Source organism: Haliotis cracherodii, unplaced genomic scaffold (assembly GCF_022045235.1).
Source record: "Haliotis cracherodii isolate W230 unplaced genomic scaffold, xgHalCrac1.p SCAF_7, whole genome shotgun sequence".
NCBI classification, from domain to species: Eukaryota; Metazoa; Mollusca; class Gastropoda; order Lepetellida; family Haliotidae; genus Haliotis; species Haliotis cracherodii.
Window position 1 is genome coordinate 30763749 of NW_027266330.1, and position 27901 is coordinate 30791649.

At 42.5% G+C, this 27901-nt stretch overlaps 1 protein-coding gene across 1 annotated transcript in view; it reads left to right on the forward strand.

Annotated features, from left to right (window-relative positions):
- Nucleotides 1–27160, forward strand: part of LOC139449132 (uncharacterized) — a 38179-nt gene extending 11019 nt beyond the window's left edge. Inside the window, exons 2-10 of the mRNA XM_071230616.1 lie at nt 10043–11069; nt 15599–15619; nt 16241–16347; nt 18059–18129; nt 19216–19327; nt 19860–20079; nt 22135–22308; nt 24740–25069; nt 26790–27160. Coding sequence (XP_071086717.1) covers nt 10043–11069; nt 15599–15619; nt 16241–16347; nt 18059–18129; nt 19216–19327; nt 19860–20079; nt 22135–22308; nt 24740–25069; nt 26790–27160 — 2433 coding nt within the window. The remainder of the gene's footprint in view (nt 1–10042; nt 11070–15598; nt 15620–16240; nt 16348–18058; nt 18130–19215; nt 19328–19859; nt 20080–22134; nt 22309–24739; nt 25070–26789) is intronic.
- The last annotated feature ends 741 nt before the right edge of the window (nt 27161–27901 follow it).

Below are 27901 nucleotides of genomic sequence, written 5' to 3' on the forward strand. Positions count from 1 at the left end.
GTTAACCCCCATTTTACCTCACTAAACTTAACAATTCGGCGCGGACATACCTTCGTCAAGGCGGCAATATCCTCTGACGTCATACATTGTATGGTGATGGCGCGTTCATAGCGATAATCAAGACTGCCATTAATCCTAATCGCACTGCATATACTCATCTCTGCTACGACTTTAATTACCGATACCAACATGTGCTTGTTTGTTTGATATTGTTCAGCTTCGCACTCAGCAATATTCCAGCTATTCCAGCTATTTATGGTGCCTGGACGAGACAAGCCAGTGATTGAGCAATGTCGGTATATGCACGTTGATACGCAATTCATCGAGCCTGACCACCCGATCAATTAAGTCGGCTCTTACAACAAAAATGGCTAAGTCTTATTCCAAATCGGAATCACCACGGGGTACGACACAGCGAGCAAGCTGGGTTTAATGGTGATCTGAACAATGTTCCATCTTTTGTCACAGCGAGTCAGCTCAATGCCGGAGGATCGAAAGGCGTTGTGTTACTTGTGTTAACAGATTAATATCCACATTTTTGTAAAACCATGTGCTGACAAACCATATATAATAGGAACTACTCTTGTATTCGAACCACGTTCTTGCAGATCCTGGTAAGACCAAGGCACGCAACTCTGAGAATAGCGGCGTTTCAGGGTCACGATTGTGTCCGACAAGAAGAAGCAACGTCATATGAAAAAACTGTATTTTCATAGCGGAATTTTATCCTGATGCTCTTATAATTGCGACATTCTTGAAATATTTGTTAACGTACTTTTCACACGACACGTGACATTTGTGTCACACGCAGGGTGTGACGACGGCATCTGCCTCAACACTTACATAAGTATCAACACTAACCGTGTCTCAAATGAAATGCATACAACATGCTTGTTTTTTGGGGGGCCACGTTTCCATGTTCCAAATATAACTCGACTGTCTAAAACTTTGCCTTGACGAAGATGACTCAGACAGACGATGTCTTCCTGTCAATTACGAATTTGACACCTGTCATTGATTGCAATAGTTAACATGGAAAAGCTGCAACCAGCAAGGCGCGGACCCCGCACGCCGGCAATTTGATTGTGGTTTCATGCCGTGTAGCTCGCCCTTCTGTCATTCATACAAGTGTTTTTGTGCACATTATATTCAATGTTCTGCCCCAAAGAATTTAAAACCGTCGTGTACCTTCAGTCAAACATTCTTTTGATTAATATCACCAATTTACTTTGTTCTATTCCAACACCTCAGGCGACATTTCCTGATAGAAATTAAAATGCATTGGCGGAGACGGATACCCCTTTTGAAAACCAAATGTTGTATGTTGTAGGCCAAAAAAATGATTACGAGAAGATTTTGATATTTTGGACCCCTCCCTTTTAAAAATGCCGGATCCGCCCTTGACATGTCTTTGTATCAAGGCTTTAAGCTTTCCCATTTCAACAAGACTCGCAATGTATATTTGTGTCCATTCTCAATTTTTATGCGTTCATGGCGAAATATTTTGAGTCCGATTGGCTAAGAATGACATTGTTACGTATTTGAGTGAGTGAGTGAGTTGGGTTTAACGCCGCTTTTAACAGTATTCCAGTTATATCGCGGCGTGTCAGCTTAATGTGGGAGGAAAGCCCGAAGTGATGCAGGTTTCAGACGTTTACCACTTCGGTGAAAACCACGAGCCCGGGTACGGTGCTGACAAACCTACAAACATAATCGGGGCGAACCGGGATTCGAACCCACAATCATAGGTTTCTGGTGTGGCCAAGGGACGCTACTCTGCACAGCGAATCGCGGCGCCTTACTGGGCCCCCCGTGCCCCCCGTGCCCCCCGTAATTGAGACATAGTGTGAACCAGATATATAGTGGACATGTATATTCATTACTTTAATTATCAAGACGTGTTGTTAAAGCAGATAAGACATTCCTGCATGATATGCTGGCGTTGCGTGGTGAACATACCTTAGAAGCACGCATGTAAAAAATCCTATACAGGCTGATCCCGTGTCTGTCCGACCCAAACCACAATGAGTCGTTTCAAGGACGTATTGCGGTTTTAATAAAATATTACAAACGACAACTCTGCAAAAGCGCCGTTTCCACCGATATAATTACGCAGCAGCCATGCGACCACTTTCGGCTGCCAAAATATTCAACTGTGTTTCTATAAATGTACAATCGCTTTTATAGTGTCAGAGCGGGCCATAAATGCCACCTGTGACAGCCCGAGATGCGCAATAACCACGAAGCACGTGCTAGGCGTAGATTTCACCGCCGCTCGGTACCTTTCGGCGTGCAACGCATGCCGCTCGTGCTAGTGTATACCATTGCCAGACAAGCGGTGATTAACTCGGACAAGAAAGCATTAACTTGGCTCAGCGTTTGACAGTCACGAAACGTATGGGATGCTACTTTAAGAATCGTTGGACTATATTAAGATCGTCACATCGTAACCTATATTTATGAAAGAAAAGTGATTATTGCTGAGTCAATGTGTCCGTTATTTGGTTGGTTGGTTGGTTTGTTGCAATTAGGATCAATGACTTGCATCAACCATGTCAGCGAGCCGACCATCCGATCCCGTTAGTCGCCTCCGTTATTTGAGTGAGTGAGTACGGTTTTACGCCGCTTTTAGCAATATTCCAGCAATATCACGGCGGGGGACACCAGAAATGGGCTTCACACATTGTACCCATGTCGGGAATCGAACCCGGGTCTTCGGCGTGACGAGCGAACGCTTTAACCACTAGGCTACCCGACCGCCCCTCCGTTATTTGAACCCACCAGTATTTAGTAATGGATTTGAAGGGGTTTAAGTCAGTCGGGATACGTTGTGTAGTGAATGAGTATGGTTTTATGCCGCATTTATCAATATGCCAGCACTACCATGGAGGGAGACTCCGCCCATGTTCCACCATATTGTGCGCATATGGGGAATAGAACCAGCGTCTTCGGCGCGACGATCGAACGCTTTAACCACAACCCCACCACCCCACGATTATAAGTAGCTTACAATCCGGGTCAGAATAGGCAGTCACGTGACTGCTAGCAGCTATATTTAGCAATGGATTTGTTCAATAGAGCTTTAATACACATCTGCACGTTTTTCCTTTATGCTCGTGCTTGTACTGTGCACGCGCTGCTAAATACAGTCAGCTGACTGACCACGTTATCAGATCTCGATCGATATTGTTATCGCAAGTAAAAAAGATATTTCTAGAAAAGCGCACCTTGGCAATTTTTGTCAATATTGTAAGTAATATTTCTTACCTGCGGAATGGCTTAATGTTTTGATCTATATAAGTATTAGCACACATGCAGCTATCTTCGGTAATTAAGCATCGCGATATTTCGTGCTTATATTCCAAGTGGCGAGAATGATCTTGCTTCTTGTTGATATTTCGTATGATTGTGGAAATGGTTTGATCGCTTTTATTTTCACGTGGTTATAAAATACTTGATCCTGTTCGACTCACTATGAGGAGCCGGGGGGCGGTCGGGTAGCCTAGTGGTTATAGCGTTCGGTCGTCACGCCGAAGACCCGGGTTCGATTCCCGACATGGTTACAATGTGTGAAGCCGATTTCTGGTGTCCCCCCGCCGTGATATTGCTGGAATATTAAAACCATACTCACTCACTCACTCACTGTGAGGAGCCAATTACGGACAATCGTGATATGGCAGGAATATTTGTATAAGGGGTTCTTGGCACTCACTCACTCAAATTCATTGGATCATATAATCTTTCAAACGTTTAAAAGGGGGAACACCTCGCCAAGTCGTCTAAGGCACCGGAACTAGCAGCGGTGTGCGTCCCTTCGGCACCCCAGAAACCTATGATTGTGAGTTCGAATCCCGGTTCGCCCCGATTATGTTTCTAGGTTTGTCAGCACCACACCCGTGCTCGTGGGTTTCACCGAAGTGGTAAACGTCTGAGACCTGCATCACTTCGGGCTTTCCTTCCACATCAAGCTGACACGGCGGAATATGACGGGAATGCTGTCATTGAAGCCAGCTCACTCTCAAACGTGTAAATATCGACTGAAAAATGTCCCCTGTTACATACGCTCCGCCTATATGGTGGGAAAAATTTGGATTACTTTTCAAGAATGTCCAAGACTTAGTTTGGATAGACCATTATAAGACATCTTTACGACAATGACCAATGTACGCGTTTCAACAAGACATATTTAGTATTCGTCAACAGGCAAACGTTTATCATAATCAATCTCTTCAGCATGCATGGAAGGGCTTCCATAGGAACATACAAAATACATACATGGTAATATATCGCCCCGTGCGATGTACAGGGAATATATTTACATACATCTTAGAATTTGGTTATCTGAAGGAGATAGTTGGGGAAACGATGCGGTAGTGCGCCAAAGGGCGAGCAAAACAGTCCTTTTAAATTATTCATTATTCTGAATATGCTGGGAATGTGATATATTGCGTATATCATTAACACTGGTGACCTACACACAATAGCTGTTTATTCTGGTCGGGATTTATTTACGCACATATATTCTTCTTCTTGAGGTGAGGTGAACTGGGATTAAACGTCACGCTCAAGATTTTTATACTAATATAAGTGTGTGAGTTGAATTTTACGCCGCTTTTAGCAATATTCAGGCAACATCACGGCGGGGGACACCAGAAATGGGCTTCACAATTTGTACCCATGTGGGGAATCGAACCCAGACCTTCATCGTGACGAGCGAACGCTTTAACCACTAGACTACCCGACCGCCCCTATATAGCGACGAGCATGCACTGTGTGCGCGCCTGCTTGTACTAGTCCGGACTAATAACGATATCGATCAAACAGAAATATGACACATCACTACTTCAAAATAACATACAATTTGGGTTTTACATAACAAACAATCCTTTCGGTAACCATAATTCACTACAGGGCAGGACATCCAAAGATTTTGTTTATGTTGTAATTTGTTTCTAATATGTCCTGGAAGATTTACTGAAAATTCCATCGAAAAGTTTGTTTCTATTATTTCTGTCTTATTCGGGTTGCTTTACAAACGGTCGCTTTCATATTTAAATTTGTTTTTTTTTTTTATTTAACTGCAAGGTGAGCTACAGAACTAAGGGAATTATCGAAGTACAGTTACGTATAACGGAATAATTGTGCAATAAGAACGGCTGTACTGTTTAGATCTAATCCTCCTCAGTATGGACCAAGCTGGACCTTGGGGGTATCCGGCCCGGTATCTTGGTAGCTGTGTCACTGTGACGAGCTTAACTTAAGGCCGAAAGGCATCTGTGTTGGGACTGAAACGATCCTACCTAATCTTACGATCTTACCTTAGGCAAGTGACTAATTTTGAAGTTCTCATGTGATTTTCCACGCTTGTTTCTTTTCAAAGCATGAGATAGCAGTTATATTTGTATGTATCAGATCGTACGCCTACAGAATACTGTAAACTGCGTCGAACTTTAAAGTACACATTTCTTGATAAAATTTTAATGTCAACGCCAGAAGAAAATTAGTCGAAACATGCATATATACTTCTCATCACTGGGTAGTGTCACTTGCGCTTGATAACGGTGAAAGAATCTACATCGAAACGTCGCTGTAAGCAATAAACCAGAAGTTGTTCTAATTTTTTTTCTAAGCTGTACAGAATTTTACGGAAGCCTTTTAGGGCCATTTGTTTTTTTAAATTTTTTTTCGATACTAACTTGAAATTTCAAGATCCTTAGTTGAAATTTCACGAAACTAAGTCGAAATTTCAAGATTCTGAAGTTGAAATTTCACGAAACTAAGTCGAAATTTCAAGATACTAAGTTGAAATTTCAAGATAGTATCTTGTATTCCAAGATAGTATCTTGAAATTTCAACTTAGTATCTTGAAATTTCATCTTCTGTATCTTGAAATTTCAACTTCTTGAAAAAGAAGTATGGTATCTTGAAATTTCAACTTAGTATCTTGAAATTTCAACTTAATATCTTGAAATTTCAAGATAGTATCGAAAAAAACACAAAAAAACACATGGCCCTAAAAGGCTTCCGTAGAATTTAGTCCCTTAACCATGTCAGGATCAACATTTCGAATTCCTGATTCTCTCTGGTCATTTTCCGTGGCCTATCTGCAGCAGTGTTATCAAGGAAATGTTAAAACCCCGCTTCATGTCAAGTTTCTTCGCATGTCGAGCAGACACCCTAACGAGTGAGTGAGTGAGTGAGTGAGTGAGTATGGTTTTACGCCTCCCCGACACCCCAACGAGTTACCCGAGGCACCTTGCTGGTCAGGGGTAGAATATGTCTCCATCAACCCATGCTTGTCGTAAGAGTCGACTAACGGGATCGATGGTCAGGCTCGCTGAATTGGTTGATGCATGTCATCGTATCCCAATTGCGTAGATCGATGCTCATGGTGTCAATCACTGGATTGTCTGGTCCAGACTCGATTATTAACAGACAACTGAAATACCGCTGATTGCGGCGTAAAACAACAAACAACAAACAGACATGAAACAAACTGTCAAAGATACTGGGGTTGGCTGAGAAGTTCTCGTCACTTTGATGTCTGCAGGAATATGCTTTCTGGTTATTCGTTTGGTTCAAATGCATTATGTTGGCATTGAAGTGAGAGAGTAAGTATGGTTTAACGACGCTTTTAGCAATATTCCAGCAATATCACGGCGGCGTGACGAGCGAACGCTTTAACCACTAGGCTACCCGACCGCCCCTGTGGGCATTGGAAGTATTGTACTTAATGCATGTAAAGGGGCTCTCGGGTAGCCTAGTAGTTAAAGCGTTCGCTCGTCACGCCGAAGACCCGGGTTCGATTCCCGACATGGGTACAATGTGTGAAGCCCATTTTCTTGTGTCCCTCGCCGTGATATTGCTGGAATATTGCTAAAAGCGGCGTAAACCTCACTCACTCACTCATGCATGTAAACTGTTATGAGTGTACTATACTTCGACCTTTCAGTCACCCCTCATTACATCTAAACCAAATCACTCATTAGAGATAGAGCGTCAGTGCTGACCAGCGGTGACCTTTCTAATCCTTGTTGACCAACAGTGAAACGTTTGTCAACAACGTATAAGTGATAGTGTTCCACATGCCATCTGCCTTGTGTCGAGATACGACACCTTGCACTTCATTAACCAGCATCCTCCACAGCATATACTACATATACGTCTTCACTCACAACACACCACGCCTACACAACTTCAAACATTGACAGGAAGGAGCTCTGTCGACCAATCCGTCAGCCAAGAACCATTGCCAATGACCAGTTCTCGCCATCTTGTTTTCAAAGCCACTTCCGGTGTCGAGTTGTCGTGTCGAGTTAGCATATATCCGTCAAGGGTCATGGCGGCGCGTGTAAAGAGCAACTTCTTCTTGAAGAACAGGACGGGGTTTGTCCGATGATGGATCAATTCATTTCAACAACCGAACTCGTAACAAGCATGCGGAGTGTCTGTTGCTTGTGCAGGGCGGAGGCGACAGTTTACGAATTAGGGACATGGTGATAACTGTCTCCATAAGTTGTTTACCTTTTGCCTGACAGATCATCACTCGCCTGACGTCAGACGTTTGCCTGGAATTGAGATCCATGTACCACCTGTATCTGTCAACGAGCAATTAGGGTGTAGATAGGTCTTCGATTAACTTACACCAGATGCGGGTAATAGTGATTGAGTTGTGTTTAACGCCGCTTTTAACAGTATTCCAGTGATATCACGGCGTGTCAGCTTAATGTGGGAGGAAAGCCCGAAGTGATGCAGGTCTCAGACGTTTACCACTTTGGTGAAACCCACGAGCACGGGTATGGTACTGACAAACCTAGAAACATAATCGGGGCGAACCGGGATTCGAACTCACTATCATAGGTTTCTGGCGTGCCCAAGTGACGCATGCCCACACAGCTAATTGCGGCGCCGTAGAATACTTGAAGATAACGATATATAGTAAAGCACACCAAAATGTACGTTTGTGACGTAAAATTCAGATAATATCGGGATGTGAGTTGCGCCCCGCCTTTTGTTCAAGAAATGCTGCAGTAATAATCAACATTTAACTAAATCATTTGACTTTTAGACTAAAAACCGGATTATGACCTGGCACTTTTGGATTTTAAGTGGACCCCTTCCAAAAAGGGTATGCTTCCCTGCTGAATCCGCGCTTGTGATGTAATCGGGTTGAAACTGGGTTTCAGTTCTGGCGAGAGGATGAAAAGAAATATAATACAATTTAATAAAATAACTGACCCCATATTACAATAGCATATTGTTCGTTTTTAATGTTATTAAACCACTAAATGTGTTAATCAACAGAAAATAATTACAAAAAGGTCAACCACTTTCTTCCGATGTTCATGTACGCGGGATTTGTTGGACAACGTCAGACTTCCTTCCATAATAAGGCATGAGAGCAACAAAGCAGACTGCGCATGCGTGATGTGTGTGTGTGTTAAATCCCATGTCGTACCATCCATACAAATCCATGTACGGTCTTGACAGGTGGGTGTTTAGTGCCAGGTGGCAGATGTGACACATGGAGTTACCTCCCCTGATTGCAGTCAGTCAGTCCCGGGCTGTCGTTCTCAGGGAAGGTGGCGCTGTAACTCAGGGAGAATCCGCTGGAGAGATCAGTTCTCCGGATTATGCCGAAGTCCCTCTCCGAACGGAGATCAGCTCCGATAACATGGCATACAAACCCCCTAATTTGTGACGTGAGTATTTGCAGTGAAGTCTTAATGTCGCGGAAGACAAGAAAGTTGACCAAATTGTATTTCTATTTTTTTGATAATTTCTGCAATGCAAATGTTAAACATCTTGTCATGAAAAGGAAGTTATTATTCTGTGTATAAACCAGGAAAATCAGAATTGTGCAAATTCATTAATCCTTAATTATTTTGTCAAATGAATGCGTTACTGATGCATGGTTTTAAATTGAGAATAGACTACAGTAAACTACGGTTATAACGAACACGCTTATAACGAACTGACGGATATAACGAACTTACTTTTTATTCCCGACTATTTGCTGTAGTTATGCTGCATATATGCTTATAACGAACTACGGTTATAACGAACTAAACATTGTAGTCCTTTTGAGTTCGTTATAACCGTAGTTTACTGTATTAATTTTTCGGAGACTTCCAGTTTGTTTTAGATATAGTGAGTGGGTGAGTGTGATCTTATGCCGCTTATAATATTCCTGTAATATCGCGACGGGTGACACTTGAAAGTGGCGTTGCACATAGTACCCATGTCGAGAATCAAACCCGTGCCATCGGCGTGACGAGCGAACACTTTAACCGCAACGCTACCACTCGAATGTGATATAATTAGTTTTGCCTTAAGACGTAACACTAAAGATTACATATCATGTGTTTGTATATGCCTTGAAGGGTATTGAAGGACTTAAGTACTCACATGAAGCCAGTACACTTATGTGTTTAAGCTTTGTTTGTCAAAGAGCCTTTTCAACAAGTGAGTTTTGTGTGCTCTAACATCCGATTTAATTCGGGTCTTGTTTGTGAATGAGTGAGTGAGTTGGCTTTAACGCCGCTTTGAACAGTATTCCTGTCGGCTTTAAGTACAGTATTCCGGTTACTGTAAATCTTGAAATTAACGCCAGCGTGAAAAATGCAAGTGGTCTTTGTTCGCATTAATCTAACTACGCATTTATGTTTCAAAATGACTATCAACAATAAGACGGCCTCACTGCACACTTTGGATAGCGGAAACCAACTTGATTATAAACACAAACAGTCGTACAAATTTGGAGACGCATTAATTTCAAGATTTACTTTATATCCCGGCGTGTCAGCTTGATGTGGGCGTTAACCCCGAAGTGATGCAGGTCTCAGACGTGTACTACTTTTGTGACACCACGAGCTGGTATGGTGCTGACAAACCTAGAAACATAATCGGGGCCAACCGGGATTCGGGGCTTCTTATTGTCAATGTCAATGCGTATCCATTTTTTCGTTCATAATGTATTTGTATGTACATTAACTGTTTCATTGTTTCACTGTTTCACTGTCTCACTGTTTCACTGTTTTAGTACCAACCACTGAAATGGCAAGCGGAATACAATTACGGAGGTTCACCGGGTCATTCACCGATAGCCATGGCACCTTCTGGTCAAGGGTCAAGGTCACCAGCTTCTCAGAACGGGTCAAGGTCAGCGTCGTCGTTATTCCCTCGAATTGGGTCGGGTGGAAACCTTGACACAATCCCTGAAGATCAGTTTTTGGAGCGTGGAACAGATTTCCGATTTGTTGGCGGTGTACGGAACCCAGTGTTTGAAATGAGTGACTTGCAGAATCCGTTTCGGTCCCAAAACAGACGTTATTCTGAAAGTGATCTGTTAGATGGAGACTTTCACCGGAACGCTCAGCGGAACGAGTCGCCCCATTTTCGGCGCCAACAGTTAAACTCTGATGAGAATATCCCAAGTGGGGATAATGATCGCCAGAATAGGCGAAGAAGCATGTATGACCCTGACCCTCGAAGTGACCTGCGCAATGACCTGCGCAATGACCTTCGAAATGATCCTCGTAATGACTATCGTAATTCCCGGAGTGATCTACGACCTGAATCTCGAATTGAACTGCGCCCTGACCTGCGCACTGACCTGCGCCCTGACCTGCGCAGTGATTCTCGAAGTGACCTGCGTGGTGAGACTCGAAGTGAGGTCAGTGTAGGTGGAAAGAGTGCTAAGAGTGGACGCAGTGAGAGCATTATCAGCGGTAAGAGTGACGAGACAAAAATTACAACTCTCACAGCAAATAGTGACCGACGTCGCAGTGAAGCGGGGTCAAGGTCGGGCAAGGAACGTCGAACCAGCGCTACTCCAAGCAGGCGCAGCGGAGAGTCCGCCCAATCTTCATCACTTATTTCAAATAATAATAACAATAAACCCGAGCCGACTGCTTTAACCGCCAGCACTATTGAGATCCCTATTGAGTTCATAGAAACACCCGCTACCCGCATTAAGAAACTGTTCGGACCCCTTATAATGTGTGTGCTGGTTATAACTCTGGCAGCCAGTCTTGGCGCCGCCATCTACTTCGCAACGGTCCTTAAAGGTGAGTCCCCAATATTCAATACATGTTTCTTTCCCCTGGTTTAAGATATCAAGACTGCCTTCGTGGTAGAGCATCTGCCCCGTGAGCGGAAGGCCGGAGGTTCGCGTCATCCCAAAAGACGTTAAAATGGTACCTGCCTGGCGTTCGTCATTAAGGAGATAAAACCAGGACTGGTCTGTTCGGAGTCTGTATACTGTGTCTGAGTGGGGTTTCCATGTTAAACTGCGACACGGTATCTCAGTGGATAAGAACTATAAGTCAGGATTAGTACAAGCAGCCAAACACACATCCAAGCACACACGTACATGTGCGTCGCTATACAAGTCCAATAATCTTGAAGGCGACGTTAAACCCCATATCTAGTTAGGCCCGACGAACTCTGTAATTATATATCTGAAAACCAAGTACATACGCTCTACTTTTACTTTATTTCGTCATGCAAAAGCAATACTGTCAGATATCAGCAATGATTTCAGCAATATCAGCGATAGGTTCAGCAATATCGGCAATCACTTCAGCAATATCAGCGATATTTCAGCAATATCAGCAATCACTTCAGCAAAATCACCGATATTTCAGCAATATCAGCAATCACTTCAGCAATATCACCGATATTTCAGCAATACCAGCAATCACTTCAGCAATATCAGCGATAGGTTCAGCAATATCGGCAATCACTTCAGCAATATCAGCGATATTTCAGCAATATCAGCAATCACTTCAGCAAAATCACCGATATTTCAGCAATATCAGCAATCACTTCAGCAATATCACCGATATTTCAGCAATACCAGCAATCACTTCAGCAATGTCGGCAATAATTTCGGCAATATCTGCAATAATTTCATCAATATCAGCTATAATTTCAGCAATACCACCGATAATTGCTTCAATGTCAGCCATATTATCAACAATATGAACAATAATTTCCTTTCTGAGCATATTTAAAATCAAGCAAGAGCTCAGTAGTGTAAGCTGTCTCAGTCAACACAATACTTGCATCAACGAGTTGCCGCGTCCCGACGTAGGCGTGCCAGAACACCATGACCCTGCCCATCTTGGAAAACTTCTAAGATGTGCTTTACTAAGCCCTCCTCCAACACCCCCACCCCCACCCTAACACCCTTCCACCACATCAAGATAACATGCCATGACATAACTGAATTGAGTTAATCCTCACTCACTTACTCACCGAATAAGGCGAAGGTGATGTGAAATTAGGGTCGCGTTCAAGATAGTGGTCCTTATATACGGACATGCGTGCCTGCGTGTGTCTGCTTGTACTAGCCTGAACTAATTCCGATTTTATATTACTGAGATACCATGTCGCAGTTTAACATGAATACCCACTCAGACACAGTATACTGACTCCGAGCCGACCAGTCCTTGTTTGGGCCCCTTAATGCCGAGAGCCAGACAGAGTAACAACAAGTTTGTTTGGTTTTTGTTGTTTAACGACGCACTCAGAAATATTCCAGCTATATGACGGTGGTTTGTAAATAATCGAGCCTGGGCCAGACAATCCAGTGATTGATATCATAATCATCGTTCCATGCTATTGGGATCGATGACATGCATCAACCAAGTCAGTGAGCCTGACCACCCGATCCCGTTAGTCGCCTCTTACGACAAGCATAGTCGCCTTTTACGGCAAGTACATCTTTCAACGTCTTTTTGGTATGACACGACCGGGGATCGAACCCCCGACCTTCGGCTACTCAGGCGGACGCTATATCACTAGATCACGGATGCGATCCTTACTGAATGCAGTTACTGTGTTGCCAACATACACACGTATCCATTCTAAGGGCAAGGGCGGGCACTGGTGGCCCAGTCATCTAAGGCGCTGCGATTCGTGTGCAGAGTTGCGTCCCTTGGGCACGCGAGAAAACTATGGGTTCGAATCCCGGTTCTCCCAAATTATGGTTCAAGGTTTATCAGCACCATACCCGTGCTCGTGGGTTTCACCGAAGTGGTAATCGTCTGAGACCCGCATCACTTCGGGCTTTCCCCCACATTAAGCTGACACGCCGTGATATAACTGGAATACTGTTAAAAGCGGCGTTAAACCCAACTCACTCACTCACTCTAAGGGCAGGCCGTTTTCGGTGGAAATTTTCCCAGACTTCCTAAGGTTCAGTCAAATTGCCTCACACGGAGACAACACTCTTGTCCACGATACGTGAACAACGGTCACCGCTGGAGGCGACATAGACTCGGTCTAACATGACCCGGTCAGTGTAATAAAGTCAGTTGTAACATCTCGGTCACTTGTCTAACGCGAGATAACGCTTGTTCTCGCGCGACCTGGTGACATGGTGAACAGTCACTGCTATTTGAGATGTGGGGCGATAGGAATAAATAAGCCCTTGTAAATAATAAACCTACATAAAGGTGCCACGTAAGCAGTCTGTCTGGCATAGCGTGTCATGTGGTTTTATGAAAACGAGGTCGTAACTCCGGGGTTATCGCAACAATGGAGTCTTCCCGCGAGTCCCGTTCGTTCAGATTTCAAATTAATTCAGGACATTTCGTAATAAAACGTTGTAAAATTCAACCATCTTCATTACATTACAAGATTATAGGTCCCCAGCGACCCACGCCTGTCGCAAGAAGCGACTAAATGGATCGAAACGTCATGCTCGGTGACTTTGTTGATTGCATCGCTCCCAGTTGCGTGAATCGATGCTCATGATGTCAATCACTGGATTAACTGGTCGAGACTCGATTATTTACAGACCGCCGTCCTATATCTGGAATATTGCTGAATGCGGTGTTAAACAACAATCACTGGATTAACTGGTCGAGACTCGATTATTTACAGACCGCCGTCCTATAGCTGGAATATTGCTGAGTGCGGCGTTAAACAACAAACACTGGATTAACTGGTCGAGACTCGATTATTTACAGACCGCCGTCCTATAGCTGGAATATTGCTGAGTGCGGCGTTAAACAACAATCACTTGATAAACTGGTCGAGACTCGATTATTTACAGACCGCCGTCCTATAGCTGGAATATTGCTGAGTGCGGCGTTAAACAACAAATACAAAACCTTGGAGACGCGGGAGTATAAATGCAGGATTTTGATTCTTCACATGGTTACAATTTGTAAAGCCCACCGTTGGCACCAACTCCATCATGTGGCTAGAATCTCGCCACATCTGTACAAAATGGCATAAATACACAAGCCACTCTCTCACTGGCTTCACTGGCTCCACGACAACACGTTTACATACACGTTATAATGTAATTAAAATACTAACATAAAAAAATGTAAATGAGATTTTTTGAGGGGAGTATCGTGTATCCCATGCTTAGAACATGACTCCCATAAGCAATAAATAGGTTGACATTTATGGGATTTGTGCTAGATAATACATTGTAACGAACTATGTTGAGATGTATTTATCGAGTAGTAGTCGCTTTGTGGCTGCCAGTCACTTGTGGCAGATGTCAATGCCACAACACTGCCCGGAGCTGCCGTGCTTGCTGTTCTACGTGCGTGGCAATGACATCTCACAGGCTCCTTGCAGCGGCGACAAATGTAGTTTCGAAGGACGAAACCTTGGGAGTTTTCTATACCACATTTAAAGTTCCGAAAACTATATCCTTAAACGTTTTTTTATTCAATGATATTAAAATAATGGCTAGGGTACACTTGACTTAAGTGTCGTGTTGACAAGCGAGTAAGACCCCTCGGAACATTATGTAGGTTTTAAATAAATATAAATATGAACATTAACGCCAGAGATTAACCAGTGTCGATTAGCTGACGAAACAAAATACACTGGGCGTCTGGTAAAATAGTTGTGAAAAATATATGAATGGATCACTGGAAATAAGTGATAACACCAGGCGTTCGCGAAATGAGCTTGTCCTGAAAATGCAACTGACAGTATAAAACATGAGGCAGATTTATTCTTGCCGGGCCAGCTGTGACACGCATCAATTTAGGCTTTCTACCAACATTGAGCCGACAGTGATAAAAATGAAATATTGTTCAAAGTGGCGTTAAAGCTACCTCACCCACACACATTAACTTAAATTTCTTAATTTGAATGGTTTGTAGGGGAGTCGGGATTAAAAAAACTAGGAGGGCGGTAAAAATGCGGTCTGGCGATATTGACAAGGAGGCCCTTATAGTTCCCCCTTTCAATATCCCGTCACATTTTGAATATTAATACTAGAAATTAAAAAAACCAAAAACAGCATGCAATTGAAATATCAATTTTTGTGTTCGTTTGTTGTTTAACGCCGCACTCATCGATGTTTCAACTACATGATGGTGGTCTTTAAATAATCCAGTGATTGACATCATGAGCATCGATCCACGCAATTGGGATACGACATGCATCAACTAAGTCAGCGAGCCTGAACACCCGATCCCGTTAGTCGCCTCTTACAAGCAAAGAACTATCAGTGAAAAGAGCATATGCTAATCTCGCTCATGTTTTATGAATCATTCATATTTAGAAATGTTGTGCTGCATTATCTATAAACTACATGTTTATCTATTTCTGTTTTCAGAGGCTCAACAGCAAACAATAGGTGAGAGAAACAATAATGTTTACATTTGTATCTGAACGACTATCTGTCGGGCAAAAAATCTTTGATGGTAGCTACCAATGAAATAAAACAAGACATGTTTTTTCGATGGTGATGCATTTGATATGGGTATCATAGTCCCTCGTAACGTTTGTAATTTTCTGGTCCAGTCCAGTTTTCAAGTGTATGCCTTTTCCCCCCAGCACTCTACATCGAAGCTTTAAACTTGTCGAGTCAGATAAATAAATGATTCTTTAATCATCTGTACTGACTTCAACAAATGTACCAACACAAATGTTCAGTAAGGATGAGAATTTACGGATGAACAACTTTTTTATTACAATTAAGTGCGACTTTTGGGTGTAGGTTCTAACACCGTTAGCAAGTGACATGCTTGATAACGGTGTTAGAACCTACACCGAAACGTCGCTCTTAATCGAAATAAATTCTTATCCTTACTTAGTACTCCAACTTCTAAATGCCTATCAAAGAAGTTATAAATGTTCAGTATTGATTTCTTTTACAATGCATATATTGTTTGTTACTAAAACATAAATTCAGTTCGTCCCAATATCGTTTTTTTCCAAACTAATCAATTATTAATTAAATAAGTGTTATTTTCAGAGATTTTAAAGGCTCAGCTGGAGATGAGCATGTCAACATCCGGCTTGAACGTTCAAACGTTGAGTTTACGGCAGAGGCAGAATCTTACAGATTCCTACTGCAAACAGGTGAGATACCTACGTCATAGCGAGGTCAACCAAACGTTGTCCTTGACAGACTCCAACATAGAGCCACTGTTAGATGATTGAGTGAGGTGTCAATAATAGACAAACAGATGGGTATTTGTCAGCCTGGTGGAATGCAGACAGGAAAATAGTATAATAACATTCTGAGCTACACCATTCTTAGCAATTTTCCAGCCTTTTCACAACTGAAATGCGCTTCACACATTATATAAATGTGGCAGTCGAACCCAGGACTTCGAACGCTTTACCCTTTTGGCTACCCCTCGTCCCTTAATATGAATGTGGAAAACGATTTATTTACTGGCCTACCTACTATGTCTGGACTATTGCTGACCTTAGCATTAAACAAACAAACACACAAACAAACATAAAGGTCACTTCGTTTGATGGTGATGTATACTACTCAAAAAAATTAAAGAACACCCGATATTCTCATGACGATACAGTAAACTACGTTTATAATGAACACGCTTATAACAAACTGACGGATATAACGAACTGTTTTTTTGCTGTAATTATACTGTATATGTGCTTATAACGAACTACGGTTATGACGAACTAAATTATGTTGTCCCTTTAGGTTCGTTATAACCGTAGTTTACTGTAGTTAATCTGTCATAGTTGGTGGGTATTGCAACGCCCTTCCTTCTAATCGGGGTGTTCTTTAACTAGTTTTGGGTAGTACATTTGAAAAAACTTTCTTTCTTTCACCAGGCGTTCCTAGATATCATTTAACAACTCATAGCCTTCATAATGCTCATAACAAAGTATTTCATCTTCCCGAGGCAAGCGTGTCCACTAGCCTATATCAAAGCAAAATTTCTACCCTTGCCACATCAAGGCAACCCTGGCGCCACCTCGTGTAGATCACGAGTTGTGTCCCTTGTAATTAAAACGCGATATCCAATCAGATCGCTGTTCTTAAAGATGGCGACTATCGTAGGGGACGGCATAGTCGACCAGATAACGAAAACATTCGCTATTTGATAAAAACATTGGCAATCGTTTGGTTTTTCTAAAAGATGAAAAAGACATATTCGTGTCAATAAAGACAAGCAGCGGTAAATCACTTTCATACGAAGGTGTACCAGTCGTGGATGTTGATTTTGTGAAACGTTCTCTGATTGGACTATCAATATGTGCCATAGTCCAATCATATTTAGCATATTTAGGAAGTGGACTTGATGTGGCAAGGGTGGAAACAAGACTTTGATAAAAAAAAGGCCAGTGGACGCTCTTGCCTCTGGAAGATGTAAGTATGTAAACGTGAGATTTATCTTGAGTACATGTTATTCGTCGGGCAGTTAATGGAAGACCTCGGGCTTCTGCAAATCATAATTCCCTAAAAATTAGCTACCGTTATTATAGCTAAAATGGATGGAATTTGTTATCAAATAAAAAGAAACAGCAATATCGGTTTTGAAACATTAACTGCAATCAACACGAATGTCACCGACCAACTTTTACAAATATGGAAACGTCATAGAACAAACCAGATGACGTCACTATTGAGCGTGACGTCACTATCCCTATCCAATGACGTCACCTAACAACGGGCGTGATAATGGCCCGTCGTCAAGCAATATGAGGGCATTATGAAGTTACAGTGGACCGCTCATTTTTGATAACATGCGGGCGGTTTGATGATAATTCTATCCATTTTAGCCATAATACATGTTATTTGTCTTCACAGGTGGACACATTTTACAAAGAGAGTTCGCTGTTTCAAGATACATATAAAAAATGCCAAGTGGACTCGATCACGTGAGTGAACTTTTATTCAATAAACGCTAATTTCATTTAAAATTTAACCTTTTCAAAATCAATTTGTTTTCTGCAATATTTCAGTGAGTAAAATGATTAAATCAGTAACTGAATCAACGTTTCCGCATCTTCCCGAGGCAAGGGAGTTAACTGACTGTAAAAGTGGAAAATAACTTTTATAGTCAGTTAACTCCCTTGCCTTGGGAAGAGGCGTCTCCCTGAATTCTGAATGGATGGTGCGTTATCCCTTATGGAAACATTTCAAGCACCTTTCTAAATCAATAAGGGTTCAAAGTGCGGTTTACTCGAATCCGTTATCCCGATAAGTCGTTTAGGACGAATTAACTCTATGTATCGGCACAACTGGACATTTATTCCCGAGGACATCGAATTTTTAGAAATATAATATTTATTCATTGATGTAGGTATATAAACAATTTATACACAGGTTATAAGAGTAACAACAGGATGCTTGGTGTGTTTGCATTGGTTACAACAGTGCGGGCCATTGTCTTTTCAAATTTTGATGCCATTCGTTCGTAGTAGATAAGGTCTAGATAGTCCCAGACGAATTCTGCGGTAAAATTACCAAATTTCTGCTGCAACAAACATAACCACTTCCCCCTAAAAAATAAATAGAAACTAAAAATTATTTATTTTTCTATAAATTTTTAATATCTTGCATTGATCCATTCCAAATCCGAAACGAGATGATTCGTCAAACTGTCACTATAGAGAGTTATTGGTTAAGACCAAAACATAATGCAAATAAATATGCGTAGTGTCACTGATATTTATTTATCGTTAGGTGTCATCAATACCACGAGAACGTTTAAAAGTGCGATTTTGTTCAAACTTCGTTTTATTGTAGGATTCATATTTAACATATTAAATGTAAAAGGACAAAATTCGATAGAAAAACATAGAAATTATGAAAATGAGTGTCTCGCTTTGGTGAAAAAGGGGCAAATTCCGTGATGGTTCTGCATTTCTGTGGAAAGTTACATTTTCTGCAAATCTTTCCGTAATCGTAGAATGTCGCCTGGGGCTGTAGATACAAGCAATAACTATTCGTCGTGGTTTCAGGAACAACAATATTAAGTTCACTCTGTTCTTTGAGGACGAGGAGGACAAGGCAACCACCGACAACATTGTCGACGTCCTCAAGTCCCGCGCTACAGAGGACAGCAAATCGATGGTTCGTGACTCTTCCTTTAGGATTGTATCATTGTTATATTATAGCTTCTAGCCTTGTCGTAAGAGGCGTCTAACGGGATCGGGTAGTCAGGCTCGCTGACTTGGGTGATGCATGTCATCGTATCCTATTTGCGTAGATCGACGCTCATGGTACCATTCACTGGATTGCCTGGTCCAGACTCGATTACTTACAGACCGCCGTTATATAGCTGGAATAATGCTGAGTGTGGCGTTAAACAAACGAACAAACAAGGTATACTATGTGGAATAATTATTTTATATATGCTACTCAAAAGACGTTAAAGGTCACCGACTCTTCATAAATTCATGTGTTCTTTAACTTCTTTTGAGTTGTATATATTGATAAAAATATGGTGTGAAATGAATCTGGACGCTTGCTAACCTTTCATGGGTGCAATTTGAAATGTGTTGATGTATTCTGATGTATACCAGAGAAACGGAGGGAATTATTCGTATTGTTTCCAAAACCAGCATGCAGCGTTTAAAGGTTCTTGTCTCTGTGTCTTAAACAGGTCCAGATAAACCAGTTGAAACTGCATATTGACAGTGCCAAGGTTACCGTAGAGAAGGTCAGTGATGATGAAGAATTTACGCCGACTTCTCCGCCTCCGCCTTTGTCTAAATCCCCCACGACGAGGACGACAACAGATGAGTCCACGTCAACAACACCACGGCCTCCGCCTACCGTGACTCAAGCTTCAGCACCCGTTACACATCCACCCCAGTCAAACAGTAAGAACGTTATATCTAGTTTCTCATGTATTAAGGCGGTGTGTATTTGAGTGAGTGAGTGTGTGAGTGAATCAGTGAGTACGGTGAGTACGTGTTCTCGATAGCATTAAACCAATCAGATAAACTCGGTATGACGATCGGGGGCACAGGTGGCCCAGTCGTCTCAGGCGCCGCGATTCGCTGTGCAGAGTTGTGTCCCTTGGGCACGCCAGAAAACTATGATTGTGGGTTCGAATCCCGACTCGCCCAGATTATATTTCTAGGTTTGTCAGCAACATATCCGTGCTCGTGGGTTTCACCGAAGTGGTAAACGTCTGAGACCTGCATCACTTAGGGCTCTCCACCCACATTAAGCTGACACGCTGCCATATAACTTGAATACTGTTAAAAGCGGCGTTAAACCCAACTCACTCACTCATTCACGGTATGACGATCCGGAAAATATGCAAATGAGGTCACCTTGTAGGAACTACCTTTAAGGTGCATCGATGCAATGTCTGGGAGATAAATAAGTGATTGACTGACGTTCCCAATAGGTTTAGATCGTTTTTCTCGTGTTTCTGCAGCCAACAGTGACGGCAAATCCAATAGCACTACATGAATGGGGCGGTTCACTCAAACACTGTATTCATACACAGTTGCTGAAGTGTCATTGAGTGGAAATGTCTTAAACATCGATTATAGAAAAAAATGACATTAAAAGTATTTATTGACCTCGCGTGTGTTCGATCGTACATATGTTATATTAAGAATACAAAATGTGTATTAAACTCCCATGATTCATTTTTAATTCAAAACATATGATATATACTTAAGAACTACACGACAAGGGGGAGTTGTTTATCGATTAATAAAAGGGAGAATTACTGCGCAGTCCTGTGTGGTTTATTCTACCGGCAGTGTTTTATTGTACGATAAACAACTCCGACTCGTCGTTTATGAGATGTAAACAGTATGTACAGTCTGTTTAAGGATAATAAAATGCATAAGCGTTAAGAATATTTACCCGTATTTAAATAATGATGACTCCCTCAATCGAATCCTACCGCGGCAATGGCGGACAAGTCCATTTTATGCACAGGTGGGTATTTCCCGCATATTTTCACGATCCTCATGTCCATTACCTAAACCCTTTCTCCCAATACCGATTGTCATATCTCTCCCGCTTTGGGATGCGATCGTTCGGCCATCGCGTTTGTCTGCGTTGCCCGGCTACATCTATGGGAACAACTGACTAGACATTCCCCTCTCAAAAATAACGTCGTCATATATACGACGACATGAAGTTGCAAGCGCATGTTCGATTACCCAGAAATAACGTCATGATAGAACAATGATATCGCGTAGGTATCTTATATAGTGAAATAAACCACGCTTCGTTCTTCATTGTTCTTTGCGACGTATGGCGTAGCTATTTTACATAGTGAAATTAACAACGCTTCATTCTTCATTGTTCTTTGCGATGTATCGCATAGCTATCTTAAATAGTGAAATAAACCACGCTTCGTTCTTCATTGTTCATTGCGATGTATCGCGTAGCAATCTTATATAGTGAAATAAACCTTGCTTCGTTCTTCATTGTTCATGCGATGTATCGCGTAGCTCACTTATATAGTGAAATAAACCACGCTTCGTTCTTCATTGTTCATTGCGATGTATCGCGTAGCTATTTTAAATAGTGAAATAAACCGCGCCTCGTTCTTAATTGTTCATTGCGATGTATCGCATAGCTATCTTTAATAGTGAAATAAACCACGCTTCGTTCTTCATTGTTCATTACGGCGTATCGCGTAGCTATCTTATATATAATTGTAATCTATAGGGATCACGTGTCAGCTTCCTGTGAGAGAAATCCCTGAAGTGATGCAGGTTTTGGGCAATTACCGCGTAAGAACACGGTTATTGCGTGCTGACAGACTTGAAGTATTATTCATAGCGAAAATAGTCCCAACTAACTTACCCCAAATATCGTAACTGTAAAAAAAGAACATACTGCAGTATTTCTGTAAAAAAAAAATGAATACACAAATGATGAGAAATGTGGGTATTTTCCAGCACCCGACCCATGTGTGGGCAAGTCGGGAGACTACCTACAGCATCCCCGCCAGTGCAACCTCTACATCCAGTGTCACAACGGGGAGAGTGTGTTGTTTACTTGTCCGACTGGCACAGTGTTTAACATCACGCTGAAAGTCTGCACCGTCAAGAAGGACAACATACAGTGCACTGGTACGAATATACACACTTTCTAGGGTATCGGACAAAAAAGGGTTGTTGACCAGGGTACCGTTGTACAAAACAACCTTAGCGCTATGATCGTCGTAAGTCTCTGTTAATGTATGGGAGTTACGATCACCTGAGCGCTAAGATCGCTTTGTACAACGGAACCCTGGGTGCCGTTGTGCAAAACAACCTTAGCGGTACGGTCGTCGTAAGTCTCTGTTAAGGTTTTGGAGTTACGATCACCTTAGCGCTAAGATCGCTTTGTACAACGGAACCCTGGGTGCCGTTGTGCAAAACAACCATAGCGCTACGATCGCCGTAAGTCTCTGTTAAGGTTTTGGAGCTACGATCACCTTAGCTCTAAGATCGCTTTGTACAACGGAACGCTTGGTGCCGTTGTATAAAACAACCTTAGCGCTACGATCGTCTTAAGTCTCTGTTAATGTATGGGAGTTACGATCACCTTAACGCTAAGATCGCTTTGTACAACGGAACCCTGGGTGCCGTTGTACAAAACAACCTTAGCGCTACGATCGTCGTAAGTCTCTGTTAATGTATGGGAGTTACGATCACCTTAGCGCTAAGATCGCTTTGTACAACGGAACCCTGGGTGCCGTTGTATAAAACAACCTTAGCGCTACGATCGTCGTAAGTCTCTGTTAATGTATGGGAGTTACGATCACCTTAGCGCTAAGATCGCTTTGTACAACGGAACCCTTGGTGCCGTTGTATAAAACAACCTTAGCGCTACGATCGTCTTAAGTCTCTGTTAATGTATGGGAGTTACGATCACCTTAACGCTAAGATCGCTTTGTACAACGGAACCCTGGGTGCCGTTGTACAAAACAACCTTAGCGCTACGATCGTCGTAAGTCTCTGTTAATGTATGGGAGTTACGATCACCTTAGCGCTAAGATCGCTTTGTACAACGGAACCCTTGGTGCCGTTGTATAAAACAACCTTAGCGCTACGATCGTCGTAAGTCTCTGTTAATGTATAGGAGTTACGATCACCTTAGCGCTAAGATCGCTTTGTACAACGGAACCCTTGGTGCCGTTGTATAAAACAACCTTAGCGCTATGATCGTCGTAAGTCTCTGTTAATGTATGGGAGTTACGATCGACTTAGCGCTATGATCGTCGTGAGTATCTGTTAAGGCATGGGAGTTACGATCGCGTTAGCGCTAAGATCGCTTTGTACAACAGCACCCTGTTCTGTCAGTGTTATGTTGATATTTTGAAAAATTGAAAGTTTGAAAACATACCAAACATAACGTCCCGATAGAACAATCGTGAAATAAACCACTCTTCGTTTTTCATTGCTCTTTACAATATATCGCGTCGCTAGCATATATTATGAAATTTAACATTAACCATCATATTATGAGTTGATGATGTCACGAACATTGACAGTCTGCGAAATCTGCCACCCTCACACATTCATTATTTCATATTTGAACTATAAAATTACAGAAGCGCATTAAATAAAAACGACAGAAACCTTTCCATATTCAAAAGATATCTCTGCCAAAAGTACGATCCCGACTATATCATGAGAATGTGTATATGAATCACTATCAAATAGTGATACCAGTGGTGAACGTGAGTTTATCCTGCCCCACCGGTGGAACCCGCCACAAACACATTCTTGTCAATGGTGCGTCAAGTTTGGAAATGCACCGCTCCAGCCCCGCAATACGGGTGGAATATTGCTATATGCTGCGTAAAATCACCCTCACTCTCACTATACAATATTTGAACACAAGACCCGCGAAGAACCCGGATAGAACAGGTTTCAGCAACCCATGCTTGCCGTAAAAGGCGACTATGCTAGTCGTAAGAGGCGGCGGATCGGGTGGTCAGGCTCGCTGACTTGGTTGATGCATGTCATCGTATGCCAATTGAGTGGATCGATGCTCATGATGTCAATCGCTGGATTGTCTCTGAAACGATTATTTACAGACCGCCGTCATATGGCTGGAATATTGCTGAGTGCGGCGTTAAACAACAAACAAACAAATGAACTTCTTAATCACAGAGGCCCGTTATGGTTGTCCCTCGCCGAAATACGATTGGAATAATTTTGAAAAATCTGCGTACAATCCACTCACTCATTTATTATAAGATGTGGGGGCACGGGTGGCCCAGTCGTCTAAGGCGCCGCGATTCGCTGTGCAGACTTGCGTCCCTTGGGCACGCCAGAAACCTATGATTGTGGGTTCGAATCCTGGTTCGCCCCGATTATGTTTCTAGGTCTGTCAGCACCATACCCGTGCTCGTGGGTTTCACCGAAGTGGTAAACGTCTGAGACCTGCATCACTTCGGGCTTTCCTCTCACATCAAGCTGACACGCCGTGATATAACTGGATTACTGTTAAAGCGGTGTTAAACCCAACTCACTCACTCACTATTATAAGATGTGAACTTTCCACTTGTAGCCAACCCGTGGGACCCGTGCAAGTCAAAGAGCAAGCAGCAGTACCACCCCTACCCGGAGAACTGCATGTTGTTCTTTCAGTGTCAACACAACAAATCAATAGTTCGAGTGTGTCAGAAAAACACCATCTTCGACCCAGACAAGCAGATCTGCGTCCCCCCGTCCCCCAATGTCAGGTGCCCTTCCAGTTCCGCCCCCTCGCCTCAAGCCAACACCGCGCCTCAAGCCACCACCGCGCTTACAGTCGTCAATCACGTGACAGGAAAGGCAAATGGACCCGGAACCGGAAGTACGACTACCCCGCCACCTATACTCTATCCAGAAAGGCCAGGTGGGTGAGGATTTCGCAGATTCTATTGTATGGTCTCTGGTCGTTGTCATGTGCTTCATTGCAAAGAAACATTCACACCGTGGGTTATAGTGTTGTTACACGTTAACCTTCAGTATACCCGATCCCTATAAAATTCCCGTTTATAATTGTTTAGAATGGGTTCTAATAATGTGTCCAACCTCGATAAATTGGTTTAAGGGCTAAAACAAGGACTGGTCGGCTCGGAGTCAGTGTATTGTGTCTGAGTGGGGTATTCATGGTAAACTGCGGTATGATACCTAAGTGGGCTAGTTCGGACTTGTAAAAAACATTTTCTGACTCTCGTTTGGAGAAAAACCGTTCAAATTAATAATGCAAGGTTAGAGAGGCGTAAACTTGATCGGACTCATTTACAGCTAATTTTGAATTGTATAAAATTTCCAAACGGTGAAGATGTTGTATTTTTGACAATTATTGTGTACATCCACGTGAATCCTATTGGCGTTTGCGAATTTTGCGAAGGAGAAGAAAGTGTACCCTATTTCGTATTTGTTGGCACACATCAACCGTCACAGATCAAGTTGGATATAAAACATATGTTAGCTCACCTGGACTGAAAGGCTATGTGAAATTGATAAAGTCACAAGTCGCCGTCATTAACTTGTTTCATTTTCAACGTCTTTTCTGAAATGGATTCAGCTCGAATTTATTGTGGATATCTGTTACTGAAAGACGGTTAAAGTTTTTTCAAGGCATTAAAAAAATTAAATGTCAATGTGGCCACATGGAAGCCATCTTTTGTTTAGAAACCAACGCTTTTTCTCAAAAACGTAAATGATTACATGCCTTAAACTGGAGAGATGGTCACTATATAATGTGAAAAGCTTGTTCGAAGCATTTCGATTGGAAATCAAATTTGAAAGCCATATAGCTATTTATGTCAATAACATTTTGTTCCAAATATAATGAAATTGAGCACATGTGTAGCTTTTGATGGTTCTCTTAAATTCTCTCAAATGCATATTGACTAATGCCCTGAACAGGCTGAAATATTTTGTTTCTTGTTTACCACCGCACTCCGCATTATGACGGCGGTCTGTAAATAATCGATTCTGGACCAGACAGTCCAGTGATTTACATCATGAGCATCGATCTACCCAAAGCTCGAAGCTGAACGTGTACGTTGTATGGCATCGATGACTTGGTTGATACATGTCATCGTATCTCAATTGCGTAGATCGATCGCAATGCTTATGATGTCAATCACTGGATTGCCTGGTCCAGACTCAATTATTTACAGACGCCGTCATATAGCCTGTAAAGTGCGGCGTTTAACAACAACAACAACAACAACAACATCAACAAGAAAAACAGCAACAACATCAAACATAAAGTGGGCGCACGCACGCAAGGGACGTTCCAAATACCATGACAGTACATGGACCAGACCGCTCAATAATATTCATTGCAGTCACATGCATAGCGGTAACCGGTTGGGGGATGGCCTAATGGTTAAAGCGTTCGCTTGCTATGCCGAAAACCCGGGTTCGATTCCCCTCATGGGTACAAAGTGTGAAGCACATTTCTGGTTTCCCCCGCCCTGATATTGCTGTAATATTTTGGACTAAAACCATACTCACTCACTCACTCACTCAATCAATCATCGTGGTCACAAGGCAGATGATCATATATTCATCGCTTAGAAAACTCCAGAAATAAATAAAAATGTACTCTTTTCCAGATTACGACTCAACTCCTTGTAAGGAGGGCACCAATGGCGGACTGTACCCAGACCCAACTGACTGCAGTCACTACATCCTCTGTGAATTCAAGAATGAAAGAAACATGTCATGTCCGAACAATCTGTACTTTGACCCCAAGATCAACGTCTGCGTACCTCCCAAGAATGACCTCTACTGCCCTGACATCCGACCTTGTGAAGGTCGCGACGAAGGTTATTTCCCCCACCCTCGAAAGTGCAACAAGTTTATCATGTGTAACGATGGGAAGGAGGTCATACAGACTTGCATGCACGACCTCGTTTGGAACCCACGCGTGAACTCTTGTGTTCCTAAAACGAACTCCGTTAGTTGCCCGGATGAAGACACGTGACTAAAATGATGACGTCACTCTGATGTGTATCTGTGATAGAACACTAACTAGTTAGAGCGGGACTCTAGCTTTGATATATTGTTCCGTGTTTTAGTAGGTTCGTTGTTCAATGAATGTTCTGTAGTGACAGTCTTCTGAGCAGGGTCAGTTGTGTTTGAATCCTTACATTCTTGTCATACAGTACAGTGAATCACAGCTCATGAACTCCGTGGTGGCGCCGGGTTAAAACGGTCCACGGCAACCTATGCTGGTCGTAAGAGGCGATTAAATGGATTGGGTGGTCAGACTCACTGACTTGGTTGGTTGCGACGGCGTGGATCGTTCCTCATTATATCAATCACTAGATTGTCTGGTCCAGACTCGACTATTTACAGGCCGCAACAAGCACACACGTACGCACACACACACACGCACGCACGCACAAACACACGCACACACGCACACACGCACACACACACGCACGCACGCACACACACACACACACACACACACACACACACACACACACAGACGGCTAATTGTACCAAAAGTTGCTACTAAACGCAAATGTACCAATCCAAATGTATGTACTACAGGTTGTCATGAGTTTGTCATGACGACAATCCTGTTACCAGGGTCAACAGCACAAAAGAAAACTATCGTCAACACCGAGCAGGACGAACAAACTCAAGAAACAAATATCAATATCTTTTGAATAATTGATGTTATTTATCATCTTTATAGATCTGTACAAACTTTCTT